Source organism: Scomber scombrus, chromosome 3 (genome assembly GCF_963691925.1).
Source record: "Scomber scombrus chromosome 3, fScoSco1.1, whole genome shotgun sequence".
Classification (NCBI taxonomy): Eukaryota; Metazoa; Chordata; class Actinopteri; order Scombriformes; family Scombridae; genus Scomber; species Scomber scombrus.
The window spans coordinates 35,717,118-35,741,618 of record NC_084972.1 but is presented as its reverse complement, the minus strand read 5'-3'; the positions used below and the strand labels follow the sequence as shown (position 1 = coordinate 35,741,618).

The following is a 24,501-nucleotide window of genomic DNA, read 5'->3' as shown; positions in this document are numbered from 1 at the left end:
TCCCAGTTCACCTCACAGAATATAAAGGTATATTGTTCAGTACAGTAGTGTTAATAAGGGCTTGTGTGTTTAAATGTACATCAATTGGGCGAGTCGCCATGGTATCTGCACACGGATAGTAGTGGGTCACTCTGGTCCCGGCCTGGTTGGCTCCCTGCGGGGTAGCTGCTGCCATCAGTGTGTGAATGATGTGATGATGTAATGTAAACCGCTTTGAGTGGTCGGAAAGACTAGAAAGGTTCTATATAAGTACACAACATTTATATAAGTACACAACATTTATATAAGTACACAACATGTATATAAGTACACAACATTTATATAAGTACACAACATTTATATAAGTACACAACATTTATATAAGTACACAACATGTATATAAGTACACAACATTTATAAAAGTACACAACATTTATATAAGTACACAACATTTATATAAGTACACAACATGTATATAAGTACACAACATTTATATAAGTACACAACATTTATATAAGTACACAACATTTATATAAGTACACAACATTTATATAAGTACACAACATTTATATAAGTACACAACATTTATAAAAGTACACAACATTTATATAAGTACACAACATTTATATAAGTACACAACATTTATATAAGTACACAACATTTATATAAGTACACAACATTTATATAAGTACACAACATTTATATAAGTACACAACATTTATATAAGTACACAACATTTATATAAGTACACAACATTTATATAAGTACACAACATTTATATAAGTACACAACATTTATAAAAGTACACAACATTTATATAAGTACACAACATTTATATAAGTACACAACATTTATATAAGTACAGAACATTTAGCTTTAGAAGCCTGATGGACAGGTTAACTGTTGCTAAGCAACAGGCTCGTTACTAGTTAATAAAGTTAAAGTGAGTTTTTTCTCTCATGTTAATGTTGGTTCTGTTTAATGAAACCTGAAGAGTTCAGACCTGAGAGGACTTTGTTGTGATTTGGCTCTTTATAAATAAAGATTGATTGATATAATTAAAGCGGTCCATTAACAGTTTCAGGTTTAATGTTTTATTGTGTTTATAAATTAAACTAAAGTTACATTCATATAAACTTTTTAAAGTGTTACACACACACACACACACACACACACACACACACACACACACACACACACACACACACACACACACACACACACACACACACACACACACACACACACACACACACACACACACACACACACACACACGACTGGTTCATGTTTGTGTTTCCATGACAACAGACTGACTCAAACTGTCTTTTTTTTCTTAAAAACTTTATTTTTTTCCCTTTAAGCAGCTTCACATTAATCCACCAAAATCAGTGGACAGACAATGCTCATCTCCATGGAAACCAAGGAGTCAGAGGTGCAACATGATTGGCCAAGAAACTTTTCAGCTATGCTGATTGGCTGGCAGTGAAAAAATCAATTAAATCAAAGTAAAGCGGGTGTGTGTGTGGGGGGGTCAGAGGTCAGGTCAGAGGTCAGTGGGGGGGTCAGAGGTCAGTGGGGGGGGTCAGAGGTCAGTAAGGGGGGTCAGAGGTCAGTGGGGGGGGTCAGAGGTCAGTGGGGGGGTCAGAGGTCAGTGGGGGGGGTCAGAGGTCAGTGGGGGGGTCAGAGGTCAGTGGGGGGGGGTCAGAGGTCAGTGGGGGGGTCAGAGGTCAGTAAGGGGGGTCAGAGGTCAGTGGGGGGGGTCAGAGGTCAGTGGGGGGGGGTCAGAGGTCAGTGGGGGGGTCAGAGGTCAGTAAGGGGGGTCAGAGGTCAGTGGGGGGGGGGTCAGAGGTCAGTAGGGCTGTTTCTTGATGAATCTGGAGAACATGGCGAACGCAGCGATTGGTTTGTCTGATGGAACCATGTGACCTGAACCCTGCAGGAGAACAGAGGTCAAAGGTCAGCAAACATCATGATGTCACAACATGATGATGTCGTAGCGTGATGATGAGGTCATACCTTCACAGTGAGGAAGGCGATGTTGTTAAACTCTTTAACGAATCCTCCGACCTGCCGACCGTCCTCATCGTCATAGAGCCACGGACGCCTCTGCACCTCCACCTGAGACACAGTTACACCCGTTTACCTGTTTACCTGTTTACCTGGTTACCCGTTTACCTGTTTACCTGTTTACCTGTTCACCTGTTTACCTGTTCCCCACCTGTTTACCTGTTCCCCACCTGTTTACCTGTTCACCTGTTTACCTGGTCACCTGTTTACCTGTTCCCCACCTGTTTACCTGTTCCCCACCTGTTTACCCGTTTACCTGTTTACCTGTTCACCTGTTTACCTGGTCACCTGTTCACCTAGTCCCCACCTGTTCACCTGTTCCCCACCTGTTTACCTGGTCACCTGTTTACCTGTTCCCCACCTGTTTACCTGTTCCCCACCTGTTCACCTGTTCCCCACCTGTTCCCCACCTGTTTACCTGTTCCCCACCTGTTTACCTGTTTACCTGTTCCCCACCTGTTTACCTGTTCACCTGTTCCCCACCTGTTTACCTGTTCCCCACCTGTTCACCTGTTCCCCACCTGTTCACCTGTTCCCCACCTGTTTACCTGTTCCCCACCTGTTCCCCACCTGTTTACCTGTTCCCCACCTGTTTACCTGTTCCCCACCTGTTCCCCACCTGTTTACCTGTTCCCCACCTGTTCACCTGTTCCCCACCTGTTTACCTGTTCCCCACCTGTTTACCTGTTTCCCAGCTGATCAGAGCAGTAAAGCTTCATGTTTCAGTTCTCAGCTGATTAACGTTCATCACATTCAGGTAGGAACCAATCAGGTCCTCCGTCTCCTGCACCTGATCTCACCTGCTGCTGCAGAGACTCCACAAACCACTCGTCCCCCATGAAGTTACAGGCCATGTCCACGTCCCCGTTATACACCAGGACCCGGTACTTCTGCAGAGAAACAGGTAAACAGGTAAACAGGTAAACAGGTAAACAGGTAAACAGGTGAACAGGTGAACAGGTGAACAGGTGAGTTACGGCTCAACGTTTGGATCTCTCGCTGTGAAACTGACCAGAGCAGTGAGCAGCTTCAGGTACTGCTTCCTCACGTCCATGTAGAGCCGGCCGTAGTTCAGGTTCACCTCAGAGCTGCATCACAAGGGTCAGGGTCAGGTCACAAGGTAGTGTACAGGTGTGTGTAGTGTGTACAGGTGTGTGTGTAGTGTGTACAGGTGTGTGTAGTGTGTACATGTGTGTGTAATGTTACCTGCAGATGACCCAGTCCAGAGCTTTGGGGCTGATGTGCAGAGCAGCTCTGACATACGGGTTGTTCAGGTAAAGGGAGGAGGGGGTGGAGTTAGTGCAGGGGGGGTCCAGACGCACCGACAGGTGGAGAGACGCCAGGCTCTGTAACTTCTACACACACACACACACAGTAACACACACACACAGTCAGAGGAACACCTGTCCTCAGGTGAGTGATGTCATCAGCTGGGTTCTACAGACCTGCTTCCAAAGCTTGGTCCACGGATGGTTGATGAAGGAGTTTCCAAGATCTCTGATCACCAGCTCACCTGCCTGCAGACTGAGGACAACAGGAAGTCAACACCTGACCACAGCTGGGACAACAGGAAGTCAACACCTGACCACAGCTGGGACAACAGGAAGTCAACACCTGACCACAGCTGGGACAACAGGAAGTCAACACCTGACCACAGCTGGGACAACAGGAAGTCAACACCTGACCACAGCTGGGACAACAGGAAGTCAACACCTGTCCACAGCTGGGACAACAGGAAGTCAACACCTGACCACAGCTGGGACAACAGGAAGTCAACACCTGACCACAGCTGGGACAACAGGAAGTCAACACCTGACCACAGCTGGGACAACAGGAAGTCAACACCTGACCACAGCTGGGACAACAGGAAGTCAACACCTGTCCACAGCTGGGACAACAGGAAGTCAACACCTGACCACAGCTGGGACAACAGGAAGTCAACACCTGTCCACAGCTGGGACAACAGGAAGTCAACACCTGACCACAGCTGGGACAACAGGAAGTCAACACCTGACCACAGCTGGGACAACAGGAAGTCAACACCTGTCCACAGCTGGGACAACAGGAAGTCAACACCTGACCACAGCTGGGACAACAGGAAGTCAACACCTGACCACAGCTGGGACAACAGGAAGTCAACACCTGACCACAGCTGCAGCAGGTGAGTCATCACAGCGCGGCTTACCTGAACCTCTGGTGGACTCCACCTGGACAGGAAGCGTACAGGTTGTACATGTTCAGTCCTGAACTGTAGACGATGTCCTGAACTTCAGACAACTGCAGGAGACACAACTACTGGTCAGAACCTGAGGTAAACTGGTTCCAGTGGGTCAGACTGGTCAGAACCTGAGGTAAACTGGTTCCAGTGGGTCAGACTGGTCAGAACCTGAGGTAAACTGGTTCCAGTGGGTCGGACTGGTCAGAACCTGAGGTAAACTGGTTTCAGTGGGTCGGACTGGTCAGAACCTGAGGTAAACTGGTTTCAGTGGGTCGGACTGGTCAGAACCTGAGGTAAACTGGTTTCAGTGGGTCGGACTGGTCAGGACCTGAGGTAAGATGGTTTCAGTGGGTCGGACTGGTCAGAACCTGAGGTAAACTGGTTTCAGTGGGTCGGACTGGTCAGAACCTGAGGTAAACTGGTTTCAGTGGGTCGGACTGGTCAGGACCTGAGGTAAGATGGTTTCAGTGGGTCGGACTGGTCAGAACCTGAGGTAAACTGGTTTCAGTGGGTCAGACTCACGCATGTGGTGCAGTTGGGGTTCTGGTTGTTGTAGAAGTTGCAGGTTCCGTCTATGCAGCAGAAGTTCTGCAGCTGGGTCCACAGACGGCTCCCCAGCAGCCCGTGATAGTAGGCGAAGAACACCAGAGAGTTATCGTTCATCTCATAGCTGGACATCCCGTTTCCCACGGCAACGCCCTGCAGACAGGTGAGACCATCAGTGTGTACTAGTACTGCAGTATAGTGTAGTAGTACTGCAGTATAGTGTAGTAGTACTGCAGTATAGTGCAGTAGTACTGCAGTATAGTGTAGTAGTACTGCAGTATAGTGCAGTAGTACTGCAGTATAGTGCAGTAGTACTGCAGTATAGTGTAGTAGTACTGCAGTATAGTGTCCTAGTACTGCAGTATAGTGCAGTAGTACTGCAGTATAGTGTCCTAGTACTGCAGTATAGTGTAGTAGTACTGCAGTATAGTGCAGTAGTACTGCAGTATAGTGCAGTAGTACTGCAGTATAGTGCAGTAGTACTGCAGTATAGTGTAGTAGTACTGCAGTATAGTGCAGTAGTACTGCAGTATAGTGCAGTAGTACTGCAGTATAGTGCAGTAGTACTGCAGTATAGTGCAGTAGTACTGCAGTATAGTGCAGTAGTACTGCAGTATAGTGCAGTAGTACTGCAGTATAGTGTAGTAGTACTACAGTATAGTGCAGTAGTACTACAGTATCAGTAGTAGTACTGCAGTAGTACTACAGTAGTACTACAGTAGTACTGCAGTAGTACTGCAGTAGTACTACAGTAGTACTACAGTAGTACTGCAGTAGTACTGCAGTAGTACTACAGTAGTACTGCAGTAGTACTGCAGTAATACTACAGTAGTACTACAGTAGTACTGCAGTAGTACCTGCAGGTTGAGGCTGGCGTCCTCCATCACCCTCTCAGCCAGCGTTGGGATGTAGATTCCTCCGTAACTTTCTCCCGTCAGAAAAAGTTGGTTCTTACTGAACTCTGGAAACAAGCGGAAGAACTCCTTCAGAGCCAGGTAGTTATTCATCGACACCTGCAGAGAAAAACACCTGTGAGCCAATCAGCATTCGGCAGCGAACACCTGTGAGCCAATCAGCAGCAGAGGTAGTGTCACTGACCTCGGTGTCGTTGGTGACATAATTCTGATCGTCCGAGTACGAGAATCCGACTCCTGCTGGAGACTCCAGGTACAGCACGTTGGCGATCTAACCAGAAACAGTCAACCAATCAGAACCTCAGACATCAACCATGTGATCAAACCACAGGAGTCACATGATGACGTACAGGTGTGTAACTGATGAGCTCACCTGGTTCCAGGAGTACGGGTTGTACTGCAGCGTCACGCCGTCGTCCTGGATCTGAAACACATGACATCACACTGAGGCTGTGACATCACACCGAGGCTGTGACATCACACCGAGGCTGTGACATCACACCGAGGCTGTGACATCACACCGAGGCTGTGACATCACACCGAGGCTGTGACATCACACCGAGGCTGTGACATCACACCGAGGCAGATGGAGTAAAGGTAACCTACCAGGAAGGGTCCATGTTCAGTCAGCAGTCCGTCCAGAGAGCTGCAGCCGGGGCCGCCGTTCAGCCACAGCACCACCGGGTCCGAGGACGGGTTCTTCTGGGACTCCACAAACCTGAACAGGTGAGTTAACAGGTAACAGGTGAGTTAACAGGTAACAGGTAACAGGTAACAGGTGAGTTAACAGGTAACAGGTGAGTTAACAGGTAACAGGTAACAGGTGAGTTAACAGGTAACAGGTGAGTAAACACTGACCAGTAGTGCAGGTGCTTCCCGTCGGCTACGCTCAGGTAACCAGAGTATTGTTTGAAGCTCGGCTGTTTCTGGAGACCGGGCAGGTAGGTGACCTCATCGCCCGCCGGCGCCGCGTCAGCCAATAGCAGAGAGGACAGGAAGTAACACAGCAATGCCACAGGAAGTGACATCATCAACACCTGCATCTGTAACCACAGGAAGTGACATCATCAACACCTGCGTCTGTAACCACACAGGAAGTTACATCACACCGCCCGTGTCTAGTGACGCTGCTTACAGTGTAACGATGTGATTGGTTACTGAGCTGTGATGTCACAGAGGGGCGTGTCAGTTTAATTAATGAATAAATGTAAAACAGTACATTAAAATGACTTCCTGTTAGCTCAGGCTAACACACCGGAAGTTACAATCATTTACTTCCTTGTTGTTTTTTTTTAACGCGCTTCCTTCGCTGCGTGGGGGAGGGGGGGGGGGGGCACGCGCGATACAACACCGGAAGTAAGCGACGTTATTTTATCATTTAAACTGTTAACACGTGAGGAGCTAACTGCTAACACACTCTCACACAGACACACACAAACACACAATCTCACAAACACACAATCTCTCACAAACACACAATCTCTCACAAACACACACACATATAAACACTCAAGTGCCTTGAGATAACTTTGTTGTGATTTGGCGCCAAACAAATAAAGATTGACAAACACACAAACACACACACATATAAACACACAAACATATAAACACACACTCACCGGACCAGCAGCTCACCTTACTCTCCTGCTTGTTGCTGCCGACAATAAAGAATCACAACAGGTCATATGACCCTACCGATCACATGACCACGCCTACTGGCGGTCACATGACTAACTCCCCCAACACACACACACACACACACACACACACACACACACACACACACACACACACACACACACAACAGGAAACTGATCAGCTGATCTGGACTCAGCAGGGACAGACGCTCCTGTTGTTTAACACACAGTATATATATATATATATATATATATATATATATATATATATATATATATATACTGTATATACCACACAGGACCCTCCTCCACGTTTACTGCCTGGTATTAATCAGGACCCTCCTCCATGTTTACTGGCTGGTATTAATCAGGACCCTCCTCTATGTTTACTGCCTGGTATTAATCAGGACCCTCCTCTATGTTTACTGCCTGGTATTAATCAGGACCCTCCTCCATGTTTACTGCCTGGTATTAATCAGGACCCTCCTCCATGTTTACTGCCTGGTATTAATCAGGACCCTCCTCCATGTTTACTGGCTGGTATTAATCAGGACCCTCCTCCGCGTTTACTGCCTGGTATTAATCAGGACCCTCCTCCGCGTTTACTGGCTGGTATTAATCAGGACCCTCCTCCATGTTTACTGCCTGGTATTAATCAGGACCCTCCTCCATGTTTACTGGCTGGTATTAATCAGGACCCTCCTCCATGTTTACTGCCTGGTATTAATCAGGACCCTCCTCTATGTTTACTGCCTGGTATTAATCAGGGCCCTCCTCCATGTTTACTGGCTGGTATTAATCAGGACCCTCCTCCATGTTTACTGCCTGGTATTAATCAGGACCCTCCTCTATGTTTACTGCCTGGTATTAATCAGGACCCTCCTCCATGTTTACTGCCTGGTATTAATCAGGACCCTCCTCCGCGTTTACTGCCTGGTATTAATCAGGACCCTCCTCCATGTTTACTGCCTGGTATTAATCAGGACCCTCCTCCATGTTTACTGCCTGGTATTAATCAGGACCCTCCTCCGCGTTTACTGCCTGGTATTAATCAGGACCCTCCTCCATGTTTACTGCCTGGTATTAATCAGGACCCTCCTCCGCGTTTACTGGCTGGTACTAATCAGGACCCTCCTCCGCTTTTACTGCCTGGTATTAATCAGGACCCTCCTCCACGTTTACTGCCTGGTATTAATCAGGACCCTCCTCTATGTTTACTGCCTGGTATTAATCAGGACCCTCCTCCATGTTTACTGCCTGGTATTAATCAGGACCCTCCTCCATGTTTACTGCCTGGTATTAATCAGGACCCTCCTCTATGTTTACTGCCTGGTATTAATCAGGACCCTCCTCCACGTTTACTGGCTGGTATTAATCAGGACCCTCCTCCATGTTTACTGCCTGGTATTAATCAGGACCCTCCTCTATGTTTACTGCCTGGTATTAATCAGGACCCTCCTCCATGTTTACTGCCTGGTATTAATCAGGACCCTCCTCTATGTTTACTGCCTGGTATTAATCAGGACCCTCCTCCATGTTTACTGCCTGGTATTAATCAGGACCCTCCTCCATGTTTACTGCCTGGTATTAATCAGGACCCTCCTCTATGTTTACTGCCTGGTATTAATCAGGACCCTCCTCCACGTTTACTGGCTGGTATTAATCAGGACCCTCCTCCATGTTTACTGCCTGGTATTAATCAGGACCCTCCTCCATGTTTACTGCCTGGTATTAATCAGGACCCTCCTCCACGTTTACTGCCTGGTATTAATCAGGACCCTCATCTATGCAGCAGAGTCCTTCCACTCAGTAACTCACACTGACAGTCTGTCTTATTCTCTTCATTATTATTATCAGTAGTGATTTGGGGAAGATGATGATGATGATGAAGAGGAAACTGAAGGCTTTGTTATGATAGTACCTCCATTAGTACCATATATATATTATATATTATATATATATTATTATTAGTACCACCAGCTGTACATTATAACATAACGGAGGTCAACAGGACTAAATCATGTCCACATGATCTGGATTTTGGTTCATGGACTCAAACAGGAGCTGAGCTCTGATTGGCTGTTGCTCCTCACCTTTATTCAGACCCTCCTATTAAAGCACATCCAACCAATCCCTGTGAATTCTGCACGATCTTTTAGTTTTAACCAATCATCGTTGTTTCCTGCCAGACATGAACTCACCTCCTCTGTTAGTTCATCAGGCAGTGACAGGTGTCTGATCTGTGTGTAATAACTATAGACTGTTTATATAATGGACGTAACATCCGTGACGTCACCCATTGGTTTGTGGACTGCTGCTCGGAGGCCAATAGTATCAGATCTGAGCAGCGCCATCTTGAACATTTCAGGTGCATGCTGGGTAAAATAAAAACAGGGATTCTACTTATATGGGCATCAGGAGGAGCATGAGGCGCCCTCCTGAACCTGTGAACCAATCAACCTGTCAATCACCACGTAGCCACGCCCTAATGCATACCCTGCTTTATCGTCACATATAAAATCAGGGAGGCCAAAATGTCCCAAATGAACATCATACTGCATTGAAGAAGGCTTTAAACTAGCGATTGAGACCATAAACACATTTTGAAAACGTTTACTGAGGTTAGAAATCAAGTGAGAAGTTGGTGAATTCTCCATTGACTTGTATAGAGACGGAAGTCCTTTTGACACCAAAACGGTCGCCCCCTGATGGCCTTTTGATAGAATGCAGTTTAAGTTACTTCCTGGTTGGCCTCATTTCAGAGGACCAGAACTCCCCGCCTGGTCTGTAGTAGGAGGAATAAAGTTGTATTCCTGCAAAAATCACACTAAAAGTCGAACTCCTGGATGGACTGCTTTATTGAACCGGTTACCATGACAACAACAGACAGCCGGGCTGAAGTGAAATGTACAAAAAAACTTTATTTAAAAAAAACAAAGAAGGTAAAAACAAAAAAATTCTATACAAGCAGGAGTCTGAGGGGGCGGGGCTTCTTCAGGGCCGGGGGGGCGGTCTCATCCCAGGGGGGGGTGGGCCTGAAACAGCAGAGCACAGAGGTCACATGACCGGTCTACAGCGCATCACATTGGACTCAGTGCTGCAACACGATTGGCTGAAACTCACCTCTCATGCCGGGAGGCGGCGGCCTCATGCCTGGGGGGGGCATTCCCATCGGGGCGCCACGGCCGGGGGGCATTCCCATCGGAGGACCCATGGGGGGCCGCATGCCGGGGGGCGGGCCCATCATACCTGAGGGGGAGGAGCCAAGTTACAAGCAATGAGCTGACAGAGAGGAGCCAATCAGACGCTCCGGTTAGATTCAACGTGATGACATCACAGCTCTTACCTGGGGGCGGGGCTCCGCGGCCCATGGGGGGCGGGGCTCCTCGTCCCGGCGGGTATTGCGTGGGCGCTCCTGCGATGCTCGCTCCGGCTGCTGCCGCGGCAACCGTCCCTCTGCCCTGCGGGGTCATCACCTGGGAGACAAACAGGAAGCTGTCATCACCTGAGCACGGCGCCGCACCTGAGCGCACGTACTGTTACCATGGTTACCTGCTGCGAAGGCCCGCCCACTCCTCTGACGGGTCCGGCCAATCCGGCGGGAGCCTGAGGCATCGGAGCGCCGGCTGGAACGCCGCGACCGGCAGCACGACCAACGCCGGGACCTCCGGCCACACCGGCCAATGGCACGCGAGCGATTCCAGTCTGCGGGTCAAAGGTCAGACACAATGAGTCACTGATGACATCACCAGTGAGGCCTCTCCTATTGGCTGCAGGCTCATACTTACATCTTTAGGGGGGGGGCCCTCCACCGTCATGGACACCAGGTTCTCCCCCCTTAGCAGAACCAGACCTAGAACCCTCTTCTCCTCACGTTCCGGCTGCTTCGAGTTCTTCGGCCTGCGGAGAAACACACCCGTTACCCAGCATGCCTCACTGCTCACACCCGTTACCCAGCATGCCTCACTGCTCACACCCGTTACCCAGCATGCCTCACTGCTCACACCCGTTATCCAGCATGCCTCACTGCTCACACCCGTTACCCAGCATGCCTCACTGCTCACACCCGTTACCCAGCATGCCTCACTGCTCACACCCGTTACCCAGCATGCCTCACTGCTCACACCCGTTACCCAGCATGCCTCACTGCTCACACCCGTTACCCAGCATGCCTCACTGCTCACACCTAGTCATAAACTGTTCACCATCTACGTTTCCATAGCAACCCTCTTACAGTCGAGGTTATAAAGTGAAACATGAAACAGCTGTTTGTTGTGAACCAGATGTTTCAGCCTCTAAAGGTCTGTGGGACCACAGCGGGGGAACCCGGACCTACAGAACCACTGACCTATAGAACCACTGACCTACAGAACCACTGACCTACAGAACCACTGACCTATAGAACCACTGACCTACAGAACCACTGACCTATAGAACCACTGACCTATAGAACCCGGACCTACAGAACCACTGACCTATAGAACCACTGACCTATAGAACCACTGACCTATAGAACCACTGACCTATAGAACCACTGACCTACAGAACCACTGACCTACAGAACCACTGACCTATAGAACCACTGACCTACAGAACCACTGACCTACAGAACCACTGACCTATAGAACCACTGACCTATAGAACCCCTGACCTACAGAACCACTGACCTATAGAATCACTGACCTATAGAACCCGGACCTATAGAACCACTGACCTATAGAACCACTGACCTATAGAACCACTGACCTACAGAACCACTGACCTATAGAATCACTGACCTATAGAACCCGGACCTATAGAACCACTGACCTATAGAACCACTGACCTATAGAACCACTGACCTATAGAACCACTGACCTACAGAACCACTGACCTATAGAACCACTGACCTACAGAACCACTGACCTATAGAACCACTGACCTACAGAACCACTGACCTATAGAACCACTGACCTACAGAACCACTGACCTATAGAACCACTGACCTACAGAACCACTGACCTACAGAACCACTGACCTATAGAACCCGGACCTATAGAACCACTGACCTATAGAACCACTGACCTACAGAACCACTGACCTATAGAACCACTGACCTACAGAACCACTGACCTATAGAACCACTGACCTACAGAAACACTGACCTACAGAACCACTGACCTATAGAACCACTGACCTACAGAACCACTGACCTACAGAACCACTGACCTATAGAACCACTGACCTACAGAACCACTGACCTACAGAACCACTGACCTACAGAACCACTGACCTATAGAACCACTGACCTACAGAACCACTGACCTATAGAACCACTGACCTACAGAACCACTGACCTATAGAACCACTGACCTACAGAACCACTGACCTACAGAACCACTGACCTATAGAACCACTGACCTATAGAACCACTGACCTACAGAACCACTGACCTATAGAACCACTGACCTATAGAACCCGGACCTATAGAACCACTGACCTATAGAACCACTGACCTATAGAACCACTGACCTATAGAACCACTGACCTACAGAACCACTGACCTACAGAACCACTGACCTACAGAACCACTGACCTACAGAACCACTGACCTATAGAACCACTGACCTACAGAACCACTGACCTATAGAACCACTGACCTACAGAACCACTGACCTACAGAACCACTGACCTATAGAACCCGGACCTATAGAACCACTGACCTATAGAACCACTGACCTACAGAACCACTGACCTATAGAACCAGTGACCTACAGAACCACTGACCTACAGAACCACTGACCTATAGAACCCGGACCTATAGAACCACTGACCTATAGAACCAGTGACCTACAGAACCATTGACCTATAGAACCACTGACCTACAGAACCACTGACCTATAGAACCACTGACCTACAGAACCACTGACCTATAGAACCCCTGACCTACAGAACCACTGACCTACAGAACCACTGACCTATAGAACCACTGACCTACAGAACCACTGACCTACAGAACCACTGACCTATAGAACCACTGACCTATAGAACCACTGACCTACAGAACCACTGACCTACAGAACCACTGACCTACAGAACCACTGACCTATAGAACCACTGACCTATAGAACCACTGACCTACAGAACCACTGACCTATAGAACCACTGACCTACAGAACCACTGACCTACAGAACCACTGACCTACAGAACCACTGACCTATAGAACCACTGACCTACAGAACCATTGACCTATAGAACCACTGACCTACAGAACCACTGACCTACAGAACCACTGACCTATAGAACCACTGACCTATAGAACCACTGACCTACAGAACCACTGACCTACAGAACCACTGACCTACAGAACCCCTGACCTACAGAACCACTGACCTACAGAACCACTGACCTATAGAACCCGGACCTATAGAACCACTGACCTACAGAACCACTGACCTATAGAACCACTGACCTACAGAACCACTGACCTACAGAACCACTGACCTATAGAACCCGGACCTATAGAACCACTGACCTACAGAACCACTGACCTATAGAACCACTGACCTACAGAACCACTGACCTATAGAACCACTGACCTACAGAACCACTGACCTATAGAACCACTGACCTACAGAACCACTGACCTACAGAACCACTGACCTACAGAACCACTGACCTACAGAACCACTGACCTACAGAACCACTGACCTACAGAACCACTGACCTATAGAACCCCTGACCTACAGAACCACTGACCTATAGAACCACTGACCTACAGAACCACTGACCTACAGAACCACTGACCTATAGAACCACTGACCTACAGAACCACTGACCTATAGAACCACTGACCTACAGAACCACTGACCTGAGTAGAGGGGACATGCAGACTTTGGACCTACTTGATCTTCCTGAACTCGTCGCAGTCACACAGGATCAGGTTCATGTGCTTGTCGAAGGCCTTGAAGGTCCCGATGAAGATGCGTCCGTCCTGCAGGATGCATCTCATCCTGAAGTCGATGTGCTGCAGCATCTTGCTGCTCTTTCCAACCGTCTGAGGGACCAATCACAGAGCACCGTTACTGTGACATCATCACACACACACACGTGCATGTACATCAATAAAAAAATATAATCCTTTAAATCTGCTACAAGGTGTGTGTGTGTGTGTGTGTGAGTGTGTATCTGTGTGAGTGTGTATGTGTGAGTGAGTGTGAGAGTGTGTATCTGTGTGTGAGTGTGTATCTGTGTGAGAGTGTGAGAGTGCGTGTGTCTGAGAGTGTGTATCTGTGTGTGAGTGTGTGTGTCTGAGAGTGTGTATCTGTGTGTGAATGTGTGAGTGTCTGAGAGTGTGTATCTGTGTGTGTGAGTGTGAGTGTGTGTTTTTAGGGTTTTAGGTAAATAACTCCATCATCATAACTGAGCTTCAGGTTTAATCTCAGTGTTGAATCATTGAGATATTTTTAATCTTAATGATTTAAACTCATTAAAGTCATTTATACCTTTATACCTAGCAACCAGAACCATGTATAACCATAGCAACCAGAACCATGTATAACCATAGCAACCAGAACCATGTATACCCGACCCGTAGCTACCAGAACCCTTTATACCCCTAGCAACCAGAACCCTTTATACCCCTAGCAACCAGAACCATAGCAACTAAAACCCTTTATACCCCTAGCAACCAGAACCCTTTATACCCCTAGCAACCAGAACCCTTTATACCCCTAGCAACCAGAACCCTTTATACCTAGCAACCAGAACCCTTTATACCTAGCAACCAGAACCCTTTATACCCCTAGCAACCAGAACCCTTTATACCTAGCAACCAGAACCCTTTATACCCCTAGCAACCAGAACCCTTTATACCTAGCAACCAGAACCCTTTATACCCCTAGCAACCAGAACCCTGACCCTCTAAATGTTTCACAGACTCTTTGTTTATCGGACACCGGCAGCTAGCACGGTAGCTACATGCTAATCTACCGGAGCCCCGGTACCGGCCTGCAGTGCCCCGGTACCGGCCTGCAAAGCTCGTGGAGCCCCGGTACCGACCTGCAGAGCCCCGGCACCGGCCTGCAGAGCCCCGGTACTGGACCCAGCTGATCATTAACCGGTTACTGATCACTGTGATTTGCGCGCGCGGCGCAGCGACGTTCACGCTCCGTTTTTACCGGCAAACACCGGAAACCGGGAAATGCTCGGCTGCACGCGGCGGCCAGCACGTGCCCCGTCTCCCCGGTAAACACTCACCATGATTGCAGTTGAGATGTTCGGGATATTACCGGATACCGGATTCACCGAACTGCCAAAAAATAGACCAGCGGAGCTCGCGCCAGGCCTTTATCGCTGTAACACAGGATGTGACGTAGCGTGTAGCAGCGGAAGTGTTCCTACCCGAACACAGGAAACACGGGGGGGTGCCGCAGTAATAAACTTCCGATGGGAACCAAAAACTCTGCTGATAAATTCCTGTAATAAATTAGGTGAAATATTTAGGAATAAAATTAAGACGCCAAATTAAGGGAAAAAAATAAAACCTTTAATCATTATTATAAGAGATATATACCATGCCAATCTTTGTATGTTACTTCTCAAAACATTAAGAAAACAAACTCCATAATATACCATTTTATATGGAGAAATAAAACACATTATATTAAAAAGTCACATTTGGTCAAAGATACTAATAAACACGAGATATACAATCTGCCACATACTGAATCTCTCTGGTTTCATATATTTAAAACAGTCGGAGGGTTAATAATAATAAATAATAAATACTCTCATCCAGTGTACAAACTGAACAAATGCTAAATACTGATAAAATAATACGAAAGATGTTCATTCAGAACCTTTTTTATGTTCATAAAGGGAAATGAAAATAAAGTCTATTGAAAACAAAACTCTGCTGGTTTATCTGACGTCATCACTCAGCTGTTATTAGACGATCTGTGTCCTGATTGGCTGCAGCCTTTCTGGTTTCCATAGAAACATCATCACGATGTTAATAATAAAGTCTTTATTATTTATTTGTTATTTATTTCATGGTGTGTTCAGGTGTGTTCATGGTGTGTTCAGGTGTGTTCAGGTGTGTTCATGGTGTGTTCAGGTGTGTTCATGTGTGTTCAGGTGTGTTCATGGTGTGTTCAGGTGTTCATGGTGTGTTCAGGTGTGTTCAGGTGTGTTCAGGTGTGTTCAGGTGTGTTCATGGTGTGTTCAGGTGTGTTCAGGTGTGTTCATGGTGTGTTCATGGTGTGTTCAGGTGTTCATGGTGTGTTCATGGTGTGTTCAGGTGTGTTCAGGTGTGTTCATGGTGTGTTCATGTGTGTTCATGGTGTGTTCAGGTGTGTTCATGTGTGTTCATGGTGTGTTCAGGTGTTCATGGTGTGTTCATGGTGTGTTCAGGTGTTCATGGTGTGTTCAGGTGTTCATGGTGTGTTCAGGTGTGTTCATGGTGTGTTCATGGTGTGTTCATGGTGTGTTCAGGTGTGTTCAGGTGTTCAGGTGTGTTCATGGTGTGTTCATGGTGTGTTCAGGTGTTCATGGTGTGTTCAGGTGTTCATGGTGTGTTCAGGTGTGTTCATGGTGTGTTCATGGTGTGTTCAGGTGTGTTCAGGTGTTCAGGTGTGTTCATGGTGTGTTCATGGTGTGTTCATGGTGTGTTCAGGTGTTCATGGTGTGTTCAGGTGTTCATGGTGTGTTCAGGTGTGTTCATGGTGTGTTCATGGTGTGTTCATGGTGTGTTCAGGTGTGTTCAGGTGTGTTCATGGTGTGTTCATGGTGTGTTCATGGTGTGTTCAGGTGTGTTCATGGTGTGTTCATGGTGTGTTCATGGTGTGTTCATGGTGTGTTCAGGTGTGTTCAGGTGTGTTCAGGTGTGTTCATGGTGTGTTCAGGTGTGTTCATGGTGTGTTCAGGTGTGTTCAGGTGTGTTCATGGTGTGTTCATGGTGTGTTCAGGTGTGTTCATGTGTGTTCAGGTGTGTTCAGGTGTGTTCAGGTGTGTTCAGGTGTGTTCATGGTGTGTTCATGGTGTGTTCAGGTGTGTTCATGGTGTGTTCAGGTGTTCATGGTGTGTTCATGGTGTGTTCATGGTGTGTTCAGGTGTGTTCATGGTGTGTTCATGGTGTGTTCATGGTGTGTTCAGGTGTGTTCAGGTGTGTTCAGGTGTGTTCAGGTGTGTTCAGGTATGTTCAGGTGTGTTCAGGTGTGTTCAGGTGTGTTCAGGTGTTCATGGTGTGTTCAGGTGTTCATCGTGTGTTCAGGTGTTCATCGTGTGTTCAGGTGTTCATCGTGTGTTCAGGTGTGTTCATGGTGTGTTCATGGTGTGTTCATGGTGTGTTCATGGTGTGTTCAGGTGTTCAGGTGTGTTCATGGTGTGTTCAGGTGTGTTCAGGTGTGTTCAGGTGTGTTCAGGTGTGTTCAGGTGTGTTCAGGTGTGTTCAGGTGTTCATCGTGTGTTCAGGTGTTCATGGTGTGTTCATGGTGTGTTCATGGTGTGTTCGTGGTGTGTTCATGGTGTGTTCAGTGTTCAGGTGTGTTCAGGTGTGTTCAGGTGTTCATGTGTGTTCAGGTGTTCATGGTTTGTTCATGGTGTGTTCAGGTGTGTTCAGGTGTGTTCATGGTGTGTTCATGGTGTGTTCAGGTGTTCATGGTGTGTTCATGGTGTGTTCATCGTGTGTTCATGGTGTGTTCATGGTGTGTTCAGGTGTTCATGGTGTGTTCAGGTGTTCATGGTGTGTTCATGGTGCGTTCAGGTGTGTTCAGGTGTGTTCATGGTGTGTTCATGGTGTGTTCAGGTGTTCAGGTGTGTTCATGGTGTGTTCATGGTGTGTTCATGGTGTGTTCATGGTGTGTTCAGGTGTTCATGGTGTGTTCATGGTGTGTTCAGGTGTTCATGGTGTGTTCATCGTGTGTTCAGGTGTTCATCGTGTGTTCAGGTGTGTTCATGGTGTGTTCAGGTGTGTTCATGGTGTGTTCATGGTGTGTTCAGGTGTGTTCATGGTGTGTTCAGGTGTGTTCAGGTGTGTTCATGGTGTGTTCAGGTGTGTTCAAGGTGTGTTCATGGTGTGTTCATGGTGTGTTCATGGTGTGTTCAGGTGTGTTCATGGTGTGTTCAGGTGTGTTCATGGTGTGTTCAGGTGTGTTCAGGTGTGTTCATGGTGTGTTCAGGTGTGTTCAGGTGTGTTCAGGTGTGTTCATGGTGTGTTCATGGTGTGTTCAGGTGTTCATGGTGTGTTCATGGTGTGTTCAGGTGTGTTCAGGTGTGTTCAGGTGTGTTATGGTGTGTTCAGGTGTGTTCAGGTGTGTTCAGGTGTGTTCAGGTGTGTTCATGGTGTGTTCAGGTGTGTTCATGGTGTGTTCATGGTGTGTTCATGGTGTGTTCATGGTGTGTTCATGGTGTGTTCATGGTGTGTTCATGGTGTGTTCATGGTGTGTTCATGGTGTGTTCAGGTGTGTTCATGTGTGTTCATGGTGTGTTCAGGTGTGTTCAGGTGTTCATGGTGTGTTCAGGTGTGTTCAGGTGTTCATGGTGTGTTCAGGTGTGTTCATGGTGTGTTCATGGTGTGTTCAGGTGTGTTCAGGTGTGTTCAGGTGTGTTATGGTGTGTTCAGGTGTGTTCAGGTGTGTTCAGGTGTGTTCAGGTGTGTTCATGGTGTGTTCAGGTGTGTTCATGGTGTGTTCATGGTGTGTTCATGGTGTGTTCATGGTGTGTTCATGGTGTGTTCATGGTGTGTTCATGGTGTGTTCATGGTGTGTTCAGGTGTGTTCATGTGTGTTCATGGTGTGTTCAGGTGTGTTCAGGTGTTCATGGTGTGTTCAGGTGTGTTCAGGTGTTCATGGTGTGTTCAGGTGTGTTCATGGTGTGTTCAGGTGTGTTCAGGTGTTCATGGTGTGTTCAGGTGTGTTCAGGTGTTCATGGTGTGTTCAGGTGTGTTCATGGTGTGTTCATGGTGTGTTCAGGTGTGTTCAGGTGTGTTCAGGTGTGTTAAGGTGTGTTCAGGTGTGTTCAGGTGTGTTCAGGTGTGTTCAGGTGTGTTCATGGTGTGTTCAGGTGTGTTCATGGTGTGTTCATGGTGTGTTCATGGTGTGTTCATGGTGTGTTCATGGTGTGTTCATGGTGTGTTCATGGTGTGTTCATGGTGTGTTCAGGTGTGTTCATGTGTGTTCATGGTGTGTTCAGGTGTGTTCAGGTGTTCATGGTGTGTTCAGGTGTGTTCAGGTGTTCATGGTGTGTTCAGGTGTGTTCATGGTGTGTTCATGTGTGTTCAGGTGTTCATGGTTTGTTCATGGTGTGTTCATGTGTGTTCAGGTGTGTTCATGGTGTGTTCATGGTGTGTTCATGTGTGTTCAGGTGTGTTCATGGTGTGTTCATGGTGTGTTCAGGTGTGTTCATGGTGTGTTCAGGTGTGTTCATGGTGTGTTCAGGTGTGTTCATGGTGTGTTCAGGTGTGTTCAGGTGTGTTCATGGTGTGTTCAGGTGTGTTCAGGTGTGTTCAGGTGTGTTCATGGTGTGTTCATGGTGTGTTCATGGTGTGTTCATGGTGTGTTCATGGTGTGTTCATGTGTGTTCAGGTGTGTTCAGGTGTTCATGGTGTGTTCAGGTGTGTTCATGGTGTGTTCAGGTGTGTTCATGGTGTGTTCAGGTGTGTTCATGGTGTGTTCATGGTGTGTTCAGGTGTTCATGGTGTGTTCAGGTGTGTTCATGGTGTGTTCATGGTGTGTTCATGGTGTGTTCAGGTGTGTTCAGGTGTGTTCAGGTGTTCATGGTGTGTTCAGGTGTTCATGGTGTGTTCATGGTGTGTTCATGGTGTGTTCATGGTGTGTTCAGGTGTGTTCAGGTGTGTTCAGGTGTTCATGGTGTGTTCAGGTGTTCATGGTGTGTTCATGGTGTGTTCATGGTGTGTTCATGGTGTGTTCATGGTGTGTTCAGGTGTGTTCATGGTGTGTTCAGGTGTGTTCATGGTGTGTTCAGGTGTTCATGGTGTGTTCAGGTGTGTTCAGGTGTGTTCATGGTGTGTTCAGGTGTGTTCATGGTGTGTTCAGGTGTGTTCATGGTGTGTTCATGGTGTGTTCATGGTGTGTTCATGGTGTGTTCAGGTGTGTTCATGGTGTGTTCAGGTGTGTTCATGGTGTGTTCAGGTGTGTTCATGGTGTGTTCAGGTGTGTTCAGGGTGTGTTCAGGTGTGTTCATGGTGTGTTCAGGTGTGTTCAGGGTGTGTTCAGGTGTGTTCATGGTGTGTTCAGGTTTGTTCAGGTGTGTTCAGGTGTTCATGGTGTGTTCAGGTGTGTTCAGGTGTGTTCAGGTGTGTTCAGGTGTGTTCAGGTGTGTTCAGGTGTGTTCAGGTGTGTTCAGGTGTTCATGGTGTGTTCAGGTGTTCATCGTGTGTTCAGGTGTTCATCGTGTGTTCAGGTGTTCATCGTGTGTTCAGGTGTGTTCATGGTGTGTTCATGGTGTGTTCATGGTGTGTTCATGGTGTGTTCAGGTGTTCAGGTGTGTTCATGGTGTGTTCAGGTGTGTTCAGGTGTTCATGGTGTGTTCAGGTGTGTTCAGGTGTGTTCAGGTGTGTTCAGGTGTGTTCAGGTGTGTTCAGGTGTGTTCAGGTGTTCATGGTGTGTTCAGGTGTTCATCGTGTGTTCAGGTGTTCATGGTGTGTTCATGGTGTGTTCATGGTGTGTTCGTGGTGTGTTCATGGTGTGTTCATCGTGTGTTCAGGTGTTCATCGTGTGTTCAGGTGTGTTCAGGTGTGTTCAGGTGTGTTCAGGTGTGTTCAGGTGTTCATGTGTGTTCAGGTGTTCATGGTTTGTTCATGGTGTGTTCAGGTGTGTTCAGGTGTGTTCATGGTGTGTTCATGGTGTGTTCAGGTGTTCATGGTGTGTTCATGGTGTGTTCATGGTGTGTTCATGGTGTGTTCAGGTGTTCATGGTGTGTTCAGGTGTTCATGGTGTGTTCATGGTGTGTTCATGGTGTGTTCATGGTGTGTTCATGGTGTGTTCAGGTGTTCAGGTGTGTTCATGGTGTGTTCATGGTGTGTTCATGGTGTGTTCATGGTGTGTTCAGGTGTTCATGGTGTGTTCAGGTGTTCATGGTGTGTTCATGGTGTGTTCAGGTGTTCATGGTGTGTTCATCGTGTGTTCAGGTGTTCATCGTGTGTTCAGGTGTGTTCATGGTGTGTTCAGGTGTGTTCATGGTGTGTTCATGGTGTGTTCAGGTGTGTTCATGGTGTGTTCAGGTGTGTTCAGGTGTGTTCATGGTGTGTTCAGGTGTGTTCATGGTTTGTTCATGGTGTGTTCATGGTGTGTTCAGGTGTGTTCATGGTGTGTTCATGGTGTGTTCAGGTGTGTTCATGGTGTGTTCAGGTGTTCATGGTTTGTTCATGGTGTGTTCAGGTGTGTTCAGGTGTGTTCATGGTGTGTTCATGGTGTGTTCATGGTGTGTTCAGGTGTGTTCATGGTTTGTTCATGGTGTGTTCAGGTGTGTTCATGGTGTGTTCATGGTGTGTTCATGTGTGTTCAGGTGTGTTCAGGTGTGTTCATGGTGTGTTCATGGTGTGTTCAGGTGTGTTCATGGTGTGTTCATGGTGTGTTCATGTGTGTTCAGGTGTGTTCATGGTGTGTTCATGGTGTGTTCAGGTGTGTTCATGGTGTGTTCAGGTGTGTTCATGGTGTGTTCAGGTGTGTTCAGGTGTGTTCATGGTGTGTTCAGGTGTGTTCAGGTGTGTTCAGGTGTGTTCATGGTGTGTTCATGGTGTGTTCAGGTGTTCATGGTGTGTTCATGGTGTGTTCAGGTGTGTTCAGGTGTGTTCAGGTGTGTTATGGTGTGTTCAGGTGTGTTCAGGTGTGTTCAGGTGTGTTCAGGTGTGTTCATGGTGTGTTCAGGTGTGTTCATGGTGTGTTCATGGTGTGTTCATGGTGTGTTCATGGTGTGTTCATGGTGTGTTCATGGTGTGTTCATGGTGTGTTCATGGTGTGTTCAGGTGTGTTCATGTGTGTTCATGGTGTGTTCAGGTGTGTTCAGGTGTTCATGGTGTGTTCAGGTGTGTTCAGGTGTTCATGGTGTGTTCAGGTGTGTTCATGGTGTGTTCATGGTGTGTTCAGGTGTGTTCATGTGTGTTCATGGTGTGTTCAGGTGTGTTCAGGTGTTCATGGTGTGTTCATGGTGTGTTCAGGTGTGTTCAGGTGTGTTCAGGTGTGTTCATGGTGTGTTCATGGTGTGTTCAGGTGTGTTCATGGTGTGTTCAGGTGTGTTCATGGTGTGTTCATGGTGTGTTCATGGTGTGTTCATGGTGTGTTCATGGTGTGTTCATGTGTGTTCAGGTGTGTTCATGGTGTGTTCATGGTGTGTTCAGGTGTGTTCATGGTGTGTTCAGGTGTGTTCATGGTGTGTTCATGGTGTGTTCATGGTGTGTTCAGGTGTGTTCAGGTGTGTTCAGGTGTGTTCATGGTGTGTTCATGGTGTGTTCATGGTGTGTTCAGGTGTGTTCATGGTGTGTTCAGGTGTGTTCATGGTGTGTTCATGGTGTGTTCAGGTGTGTTCAGGTGTGTTCATGGTGTGTTCATGGTGTGTTCAGGTGTGTTCATGGTGTGTTCAGGTGTTCATGGTGTGTTCATGGTGTGTTCAGGTGTGTTCAGGTGTTCATGGTGTGTTCAGGTGTTCATGGTGTGTTCATGGTGTGTTCATGGTGTGTTCAGGTGTGTTCAGGTGTGTTCATGGTGTGTTCATGGTGTGTTCATGGTGTGTTCATGGTGTGTTCAGGTGTGTTCATGGTGTGTTCAGGTGTGTTCATGGTGTGTTCAGGTGTTCATGGTGTGTTCAGGTGTGTTCATGTTGTGTTCAGGTGTGTTCATGGTGTGTTCAGGTGTGTTCATGGTGTGTTCAGGTGTGTTCAGGGTGTGTTCAGGTGTGTTCATGGTGTGTTCAGGTGTTCAGGTGTGTTCAGGGTGTGTTCAGGTGTGTTCATGGTGTGTTCAGGTGTGTTCAGGTGTGTTCATGGTGTGTTCAGGTGTGTTCAGGTGTGTTCAGGTGTGTTCATGGTGTGTTCATGGTGTGTTCAGGTGTGTTCAGGTGTGTTCAGGTGTGTTCATGGTGTGTTCAGGTGTGTTCATGGTGTGTTCATGGTGTGTTCAGGTGTGTTCATGGTGTGTTCATGGTGTGTTCATGTGTGTTCAGGTGTGTTCAGGTGTTCATGGTGTGTTCAGGTGTGTTCATGGTGTGTTCAGGTGTGTTCAGGTGTGTTCATGGTGTGTTCATGGTGTGTTCATGGTGTGTTCATGGTGTGTTCAGGTGTGTTCAGGTGTGTTCATGGTGTGTTCATGGTGTGTTCAGGTGTGTTCAGGTGTGTTCATGGTGTGTTCAGGTGTCTGTGATGACAGCAGGTTAAGTAGGGTTATGGTTATTTTATTCTTATAGAAACAGGAAGTAGGGTTAGAATGTGTATTTTATAACAGGAAACAGGAAACACTGAAATCTGAATTTAACTCAATATTAAAATAAAATATTTATATTATATTTATATTATATTTATATTTATATAATATTTATATTTATATAATATTTATATTTATATAATATTTATATTTATATAATATTTATATTTATATTTATATTATATTTATATAATATTTATATTTATATAATATTTATATTTATATTTATATTATATTTATATTATATTTATATTATATCTGCTTTCTGTCTCTGCTTGGTAATAAAATGATTTTAGATTTTTAATGAAACACTGATCAGGTTTATTGATCCGTGACGTTTCTTTTTCTGTGACGGACACAAACAGTCAGTGACGTCACCGCCCCGCGTCACGTGTCCTCCATCAGCTGGTTAATCCATCAGGTTATCGATCCTCCGCCGATCAGCTTCATCAGGCCGTCATTTACCGTCTTCCTGCTGCAGGCTGGTTACCATGGTAACCCGGTCTCCCGCCGCCGGCCGCGCGCTGCAGTGATCAGAGAAACGGTACCGACTTCTCCATCAAACAGGTACCATCATCATCATCATCATCATCACCATCATCATCATCATCACATCATCATCATCATCATCATCATCTTTATTGTTATTATTATTATTATATTATTATGTTATTATTATATTATTATGTTATTATTATAATTATCATTATTATTATTATTA

The 24,501-nt window shown here is 46.9% G+C and overlaps 3 protein-coding genes across 4 annotated transcripts in view; 1 reads left to right on the top strand and 2 right to left on the bottom strand.

The window, feature by feature from the left end:
* Positions 1-1,741: 1,741 nt before the first annotated feature.
* ctsa (cathepsin A) lies at positions 1,742-7,412 on the bottom strand. Of its 2 annotated transcripts, none has more exons than XM_062416335.1 (14): positions 7,347-7,412; positions 6,586-6,770; positions 6,334-6,445; positions 6,101-6,151; positions 5,912-5,998; positions 5,671-5,826; positions 4,790-4,966; positions 4,235-4,326; positions 3,495-3,573; positions 3,256-3,404; positions 3,062-3,137; positions 2,850-2,939; positions 1,999-2,100; positions 1,742-1,915 (listed from the first exon to the last, which is right to left on the bottom strand). In XM_062416335.1, exons 2-14 carry the CDS (start codon positions 6,768-6,770, stop codon positions 1,832-1,834), a joined length of 1,440 nt encoding a protein of 479 aa, XP_062272319.1. In that variant the 5' UTR covers positions 7,347-7,412; the 3' UTR covers positions 1,742-1,831. The 2 variants fall into 2 exon arrangements, with proteins under 2 accessions (XP_062272319.1, XP_062272320.1); XM_062416336.1 differs by having other exon boundaries at positions 7,363-7,393.
* Positions 7,413-10,218: 2,806 nt separating this feature from the next.
* Positions 10,219-15,718, bottom strand: snrpb (small nuclear ribonucleoprotein polypeptides B and B1). The gene is made up of 7 exons (XM_062415743.1): positions 15,604-15,718; positions 14,250-14,401; positions 11,153-11,264; positions 10,917-11,069; positions 10,711-10,840; positions 10,488-10,613; positions 10,219-10,399 (listed from the first exon to the last, which is right to left on the bottom strand). Exons 1-7 carry the CDS (start codon positions 15,604-15,606, stop codon positions 10,359-10,361), a joined length of 717 nt encoding a protein of 238 aa, XP_062271727.1. The 5' UTR covers positions 15,607-15,718; the 3' UTR covers positions 10,219-10,358.
* Positions 15,605-24,501, top strand: part of LOC133976855 (E3 ubiquitin-protein ligase RNF182) — a 13,290-nt gene continuing 4,393 nt past the window's right edge. Inside the window, exons 1-2 of the mRNA XM_062415059.1 lie at positions 15,605-15,701; positions 24,146-24,324. Coding sequence (XP_062271043.1) covers positions 15,605-15,701; positions 24,146-24,324 — 276 coding nt within the window. The remainder of the gene's footprint in view (positions 15,702-24,145; positions 24,325-24,501) is intronic.

Coding starts and splice junctions, on each gene's coding strand:
- ctsa (XM_062416335.1), bottom strand. CDS start 6,770: ATGCAGGTGTTGATGATGTCACTTCCTGTGGCATTGCTGTGTTACTTC. Junction 6,152..6,333: donor CTGAACATGGACCCTTCCTG/GTAGGTTACCTT, acceptor CATGTGTTTCAG/ATCCAGGACGACGGCGTGAC. Junction 4,967..5,670: donor ACGCCAGCCTCAACCTGCAG/GTACTACTGCAG, acceptor ACCTGTCTGCAG/GGCGTTGCCGTGGGAAACGG.
- snrpb (XM_062415743.1), bottom strand. Junction 11,070..11,152: donor AGGGCCCCCCCCCTAAAGAT/GTAAGTATGAGC, acceptor TTTGACCCGCAG/ACTGGAATCGCTCGCGTGCC. Junction 10,400..10,487: donor GCCGCCTCCCGGCATGAGAG/GTGAGTTTCAGC, acceptor CTGCTGTTTCAG/GCCCACCCCCCCCTGGGATG.